The 7,075-nt window shown below is 46.8% G+C and overlaps 1 protein-coding gene across 1 annotated transcript; it reads right to left on the reverse strand.

Moving 5' to 3' along the window:
* Positions 1-1,390: 1,390 nt before the first annotated feature.
* Positions 1,391-6,754, reverse strand: LOC119571063. The gene is made up of 4 exons (XM_037918528.1): positions 5,532-6,754; positions 3,965-4,146; positions 3,339-3,442; positions 1,391-2,285 (listed from the first exon to the last, which is right to left on the reverse strand). Exons 1-4 carry the CDS (start codon positions 6,142-6,144, stop codon positions 2,168-2,170), a joined length of 1,017 nt encoding a protein of 338 aa, XP_037774456.1. The 5' UTR covers positions 6,145-6,754; the 3' UTR covers positions 1,391-2,167.
* Between the last annotated feature and the right edge of the window lie 321 nt (positions 6,755-7,075).

The raw sequence follows: 7,075 nt of genomic DNA on the forward strand, positions 1-7,075 counted from the left end.
GAAGAAATAGAGGAGAGAAATAAAGAGAGAGAGAGAGAGAGAGAGAGAGAGAGAGAGAGAGAGAGAGAGAGAGAGAGAGTATCATTCAGAAGGTAAGAGTTTGAAGTATTTTTCTCAGCTTCTCTTCTCCCGTCGGTTGGAGATGCGAGGACTTGGTTGGGGTGGGGGCAGGGAAGGGGAAAGGAGGGAGAGGAGGGAGGGAAAGGGAGGAAGGGAGGGAGGGAGGGAGGGAGGGAGGGAAGGATGGACGGAAGGAGGGAGAGACGGGGGTGGGAGGTTTGGAGGGGGAAGAGTGTAGGGGGGGGGTCGCTCTTCCCCTTGGCTGGGTCCCCCACCCGTGGATTACGGCGAAGACAAGTGGAGTGACGTGGAAGATGCGGTGGAAGGGTCTAGCGCCGTCTCAAACCGTCTGCGTGTGGACTAGACACTTGGTCAGCAAACTCTCCGACAGCAAAGCCTTCTGGGCACGCCTTGCTGCATTCAGCACTCGCTGCTCAGTCGTGCGATTATTTTTAGTCACGCTAAAATAATCTTCGAGAAATAAAAAACTTCAGGAGAGGTTTGCTGTGAGATCTTTGTCTTTTATTGTGAGCAACCGAACGTAATATGTGACACGTGAGCTTCATGTGAGAATATTACTTCACCAAAAATATATTTTCAATTCTTTTTTTTGGTTACTTTTTCATCTCTTATCGGCCATAACTTTAATGCAACACGAAAAAGCTATCGAGATTTCGTTGCAACATTTACCTTCGACGATGAATTATTTCTTTGTTTTAGGCGTCAACACACACTCATACACATATAGACTTCGTTGCGGTTTCGATATCTTTGTAGAAATAATGCACAGTCTATTGAAATGAAACGTAGAGCACACAGGAATTTGCCGTGCAGACAGCTACCACATTCAGTACAGAAGTTAGCTGTGTGAATGTATAGATATGGACATTGCACACACACATATATGTATATAGAGAATCCTACGACATACATATATTACCTGCACTCACTGAGTTACAAGGAGGTGTGTTTCTACACGCAGAAAACTGCCGTAGGTGTAAACGCATTTTAGTGCCTATTTGGCTATAGCTAGTTCGTCAAATACCTACTATTTCAGGTGTGTTTCCCTTAAGTAATTTATCCTAACTGCAAAGGTAATTCCCGCGTATCGAGGTAACATCAAAACCATTTCCAAAATAATTTCCGAAATAGGCCTGTTACCCCTTATACTCTCCCTCGTGTGTTGTGAATCAAAATATGATTTTCTTCCCTCTTTTTATCATTTATCCGTTGATTTACCTAATACTATGACCGTTAAATTACTAATGTAATTTATTGCCCTTCTCCATGATATACATTTCTCATGAGTTTCCCCAAGAATGTAGTTTTCTTCTTCACTTGCAATCAGGCCATTGCATTATTCCAAGTCAATTTCATATTTGAAAAATTTCAAAATTTTATTTTTGACTTTGTTTTTTTTTCCTCAGCGGAATAAAATGTAATATCACATTTCCCATGTCTCGGTTCTGTTACCCAAGTCTTTTTCCTTAAATATATCTATTTTTTATTTTCTTTTACCTGGCCACTGGCGGAATAGCATATACTCTTTCTTAAGAAAAAATACAAGACTAGAAAAAAATAATATACATTACCCTACATCCGTTTTCTATACAGTTAATCCATTACCACTCAAATAAATATATAATTCTATATATTTGTAAATACAGGTCTCACCTTACAACCTAAACACGGTCATATCTGATATATATATATATATATATATATATATATATATATATATATATATATATATATATATATATATCACTGTATCGTCAACGACCCGAAAGAATATATGATGTACTTCCTTCTGACGTACCATGAAAATATATAAAAATAATGACAATACTTATTATAGCAACCACAAAACGCACTCACTTTCTCTCCTTCTCCTCCCTTCCTTATTCTCTTTCCTTTCCGTACCTTTGGGACGACATTCTTCTGCCTCTCCTCCCGGGAGCCAGACATCACAGTTGCCGTCTCCCGCGGGACGAATTGTTCCTCCTCCCATTCCCTTCTTTGCTGGTCTCTCTCCTCTTCTCTTCTCCTCCAAGTCCCTTAACGCCTCCTCTTCTTCTCTTCTCTTCTCATCTCTCCTCCAAGTCCCTTAGAAGTTGACAGACACGGTTCTCTTCCTGAGGGGGCCTGGCGAGCCCGCAGGACTGCTCTGCGTCGAGGAGGTGAGCGTCAGCCACAGCCCCACGCACCGACTCAGCGAACCCCATCTGTGGACACAACAGATCGACGCGCGTGAGGAGGAGCCGCAGGGGGAGGGGGCGGGGGGATGGGGGGAGGAGTAGAAGAGAGAAAGGAGGAGGAGGAGAAGAAAGAAGGAGGGGGAGGAGAAGAAAGAAGGAGGGGGAGGAGAAGAAAGGAGGGGGGGAGTAGGGGAGGGGGAGGAGGAGGAGGAGTAGGGGAGGGGGAGGGGGAGGGGAGGGGGAGGAGTAGGAGGAGGAGGAGGAACAAAGAGTGGAAGATGGGAACAGGGAGTGGGGGAGGAGAGAGAGGAGGAGGAGGAGAAAGAAGCAGGAAGAAGTAGAAGAAGAGGAGGAGGAAGAAGAAAAAGAGGAAAAGTAGTAGAGAGAGAGGGAGAGAAAATAAAGAGAGAGAGAGAGAGAGAGAGAGAGAGAGAGAGAGAGAGAGAGAGAGAAAGGGCGTGGTGGAGGAGAGAATAAAAAAGTTGCTAAGGGCAGGTCACGAAGAACAGACGCAAAGAGGGGAAGGCGAGAGCTCTTGGAGTGGCTCGGGGGGTGAGGGCAAAAGCGGGATAGAGGGAAAAGGCAAGAAAGTCGAGTGAAAGGACACAAGAAGCAGCACAGAAGGACCGGAACACAGCGGATAATGCAATGGCCACACACTCGGCAATACAGCTGTAAATCACGCCAAAGTTGCAAAATTTAAAATATGGAATATAATTTCATTCCCTTTACGAAAAAAAAATCTGGATCTGCTTTTTCGAATTACAACTATGATAATGATTTTTGTGAGCGACAAACTTAATGTTTTAATAATGTTGAAACTACTACTACTAGTAATAACAATAACAACAACAATAATAAAATTTAATAACAAAACGGATTAACAATAATGATTCATCATTAATTTACATTACTCTTATCGTTGTTATCATTACTTTTCATTACTCCTATCGTTATCATTAATTTTCATTACTCTCATCGTCAACATTATTTGTATTACTCTTACCGTTGTTATATTAATTTTCATTACTCTTATCGTTGTCATCATCACGATTACATAAACCTGCGCCCTTCACCTACCTGGCTGCATCGCTGAGCTGCCTCGCTCGCTGCCCGTCGCCATAACGACACGAGACGACCATCTGTTCGGAGTTCTGCCACACCCGGTACGGTTGCACGATCAACTGCAAAGCAACAGGGAAGACCGAGTTAATTAATGCGCATTATGGGTCAATTCAATTAGTTTTTTTTCCTTGAGGAAAAGCAGGGGTGACTTTGATTTTTTTTAAATATTACAGAAGGCCTTGGAGGATTGGTATCTGATCTTGCTAATTTCTTTGCCTGTTTAGTTTTTTATATATTTATCTATTTTTTTTTCTTTGCTTGGGAATTTGATGAAAACAAATTTGAAGAAAAGGCAAGAATGGTATTCATTATTCCCTTTATAGTAAGTACAAAAAAAAAAAAGAAATGCTAAGAGAAAGTCAGTCACACTCCCTTTCATAGGAACTAATAACATTTGTGCTTATAATTCTGTACTATTTGTATTATTATCATTGTTTATTAATCGTATTAAAATTCTTCTCCTCAGTTAATCATTCTAGGTTCGTCACTAATCCTATCCCCCGCCGCGACCCATGGACCTGTTCTCCCTTCTACACTCAATTCATCTTTCCTGCGACCAAAGCAGAGAGCGTTGGCCTTACCTTGAGTGCCGCCGACGTCACTTCCCCGGCGGGCAGAGGAGGCTTGTGGACGTCCCTGGAGTTGTTGATCCTGGCGGTGACGCCCTCGTGCCAGTAGTCCTTCAGGGCCTGGCGGACGACCCTCTGGCGCCCGTCCTTATCCCGAAGGAGGTGCGCCATCTCCAAGGTGGTCAGGCTCGGCTCTGGAGGTGGAGAGAACACGGCCTCCGTCAGAAGCTGGCTGGCTTGGGGTTTGGTGGTGCGACCTGCGGTCTTCCCTGGTCTTCTTGTGATGGTGAGGATGGTGATGGTGGTGGTGATGGTGAAGGTGATGATGGTGATGAAGACAAGGCTTCGAGAAAGCTTCGAGTCGCGATTTCTACTTTGGGTTTTGGTTTCGCCTTTACAACTTTGGTCAAGTTATCGCTTATGAAAGAGGACTTCTCAGAGGTCGGTGCTCTTGGAGAAGCTTCCGGCGTCGAGCAAGAGGAAGGGAAGAGCTCGCGCGAAGCCTCTTGATTCAGGAGCAGATAAGCTTCAAGGAGGAGGCTTCGGCGGGCATGAGGGACTTGCAAGATTGAAGTCCCGCCCTTGCGATTTACAGAGAGTTCTCAACGACTCCTCTGAAAGTGGGTTTAAGGTCCGAGAATCTATGGCATACATGCGCATATGTTGTTAGGTGATATTTAGTTGTCTTTTACTAGAGGATTTTTGTCTTATAGGAAAAAATGACTTGGCATTGTGATTTTCCTCAATCTCGAATGTGTTCGCGTAAGTCTGCGTGTGCGTGTTTGTTTGTGTATGCGTGTGTGCGTGCGTGTGTGTGTTTGTGGTTGTACATGCCGTCGAGTGTTCCATGTGTGTACGTACGTCTGTCCGGCATACACATGTACTGGGTGTGGCTGAAGGCGTGCACTGGGTGCCATCCCTTACCCATTTCTGTGTAATCAATGTACAATTGTTGTTCACTACCTTTCAACGTGTCACTTAGGCAACATCACATTAACAGCCCTTAACAGTGTTTATATGAAACTGAAAGTGTTCCTCCCAACATACATTGGTGAACATGATTCACAATGTTTTCATGGCAAAGTAACTCTGTTCATTACTGTTCGTGATTTACGGGTTAGTTACATAGATACACAAAACATAATGCAACTTTGAAAATGTATCACCTTATCAAAATCTATAAATGTCTGCATCTGCAGTTACGTAAAAGATATAAGGAATAAAAAAGTCTTCACAAGAAACTGGACTGAATGAAACATGACGTTTTACAACTGATCGAAATCATACGAGACAGACCGCTGAGCTGAACCAAAACAAAGTGACTCGCTACTTTCCACGGGACACACTACACGCTATGTCAATGTGGCACAAGGGAAGACCTCAATATTCATGAAATATAATTCATCTACAAAATTACAAGATGGAAAGACGACAGATAGAGAAGGAGTAAGGGAGCATGGAAGTAGAGGAAGAGAAAGAGCGAAAGAGAAAGAAATATGGAAATGGATATAGCGAAACAGAAATGTAGGTAGAAATGTAGGAAGGTAGATTGAGAGAGAGAGAAGAGAGAGAGCCTTACTTTTGTTCTTGGGCAGCACGGCGATGCCCCAGTGGTGGTGCAGCTTGATGTTGAACTCGAGGATGTCCCCGGAGCGCACCTGCGTCAGGAGCTTCTCGCAGTTCTGCCTGGTGAACCACGGCGTGAGCAGCATGAAGTTGGAGGGCGACTTCTTGGCCTCCTTCTCCTGCTTCTCCTTGGCCTTCTTGGCGGCCTTCTTGTCGAGCACGGGCGAGTGGTGCGGCGACCCGGCGGCGGCCAGGTCGCCGTCCTTCTTCTTCATGAGGCTCAGGTCGGAGTGCACGGCCAGGTTGCCCGTGGACTGCGTGAGGCGCGAGGCGGCGGCGGCGGCCGAGGTCTGCCTTCGCGGCGAGCCCAGGATGTGCCCCCCGCGGCACTGCGACGGCAGGCGGCACAGGCGGTCCGTGCACTCCTTGGGGTCCACTTCGGTCTCGCCCTTGGCCGCGGGAGGCGGCAGGGGCGGCAGCGGGTCCAGCGTCGGGGCGTCGGCTGCCTGTCGCATCGGGTCCGACTGACCGCAGCTGGAGCGGGAGAGGTTGTGGATGAGCTGCGAGCGCCGCGACACCAGCTGCCGTTCGAGAGATTGCGCGTACATTGTGCTCACTTGCATCATGGCGCCGGCTTTATCTCGTGCCTGCCCGCCGACACACTCGCTCGCGCGGAGACCTAATCGAGCGTTTTATCTGGTTCGGCCAGCGGCTGTGCCTCGCCTCACCTGACTCTCAGACGGCTGGGGGGGAGGGGGAGGTCAAGCCACAGATGAGGGACCGCCCTCTGACGTCACCGCTAGACACCCAAATCAGGATGTTCGCGCCCGTAGAGTTTTGCGCGCGTTTGATTGGCTCTGCTTTCCCGCCTTCGTGACAAGCTGTCCTGGCGAACGGAGAACTACACGTCCTGCAGGCCTTTGAGGTTCAGCTACTCCGACGCACAGCGCGGGGGAAACGCCAATGAAATGTTTATTCTCTCTCCTCCGTCAGGCAAAGCAACAAGCACCTTTAAAAGAGTTGACGCTTCGGTCTTCCGACAAACGTGCACAAACCGGAACGAAATTCTCAGGAACGAACGGTTTCTTATCTTCAGCGCGACTGAGCCACGAAGGCTGTGTAGAAATATATATGCGTATTTTAACGAAAAGAGCAAAATTATCTTTTATTCGAGAGCACTCGAAAGGGGTTTGTGATTGAGGAATATCTTGTAATCGACTAAGAAGAGAGGGCTTGTGCCTGCGTCTATATATGCTGGCCTGGCATGTGACTCGCGCCGCGCTGCCAGGCATAAGACGTGTCAATAAACATTACTGTAGTTGGCTGGCTGCCTCTCTCTCTCTTTCTCTCTCTCTCTCCTCTCTCTCTCTCTCTCTGCCCCTTCTCTATCCCCCCCCTCTCTCTCTCTCTCTGCCCCTTCTCTATCCCCCCCCCTCTCTCTCTCTCTCTGCCCCTTCTCTACCCCCCCCCCTCTCTCTCTCTCCTCCCTCTCTCTCTTTTTTTCTCTCCCTCCTCTCTCTCTCTCTCTCTCTTTTTCTCTCTCTCTTTCTCTCTTTT

This window comes from Penaeus monodon, chromosome 4, assembly GCF_015228065.2.
Source record: "Penaeus monodon isolate SGIC_2016 chromosome 4, NSTDA_Pmon_1, whole genome shotgun sequence".
Lineage (NCBI taxonomy): Eukaryota > Metazoa > Arthropoda > Malacostraca > Decapoda > Penaeidae > Penaeus > Penaeus monodon.

What these genes read in the sequence shown, in the direction of transcription:
- LOC119571063 (XM_037918528.1), bottom strand. Translation starts at nt 6,144, where the DNA reads ATGATGCAAGTGAGCACAATGTACGCGCAATCTCTCGAACGGCAGCTG. An exon ending in CGTGCTGCCCAAGAACAAAA is followed by an intron (nt 4,147 to 5,531) that starts GTAAGGCTCTCT and finishes CTCCACCTCCAG; the next exon opens with AGCCGAGCCTGACCACCTTG. An exon ending in CAGCTCAGCGATGCAGCCAG is followed by an intron (nt 2,286 to 3,338) that starts GTAGGTGAAGGG and finishes TTGTGTCCACAG; the next exon opens with ATGGGGTTCGCTGAGTCGGT.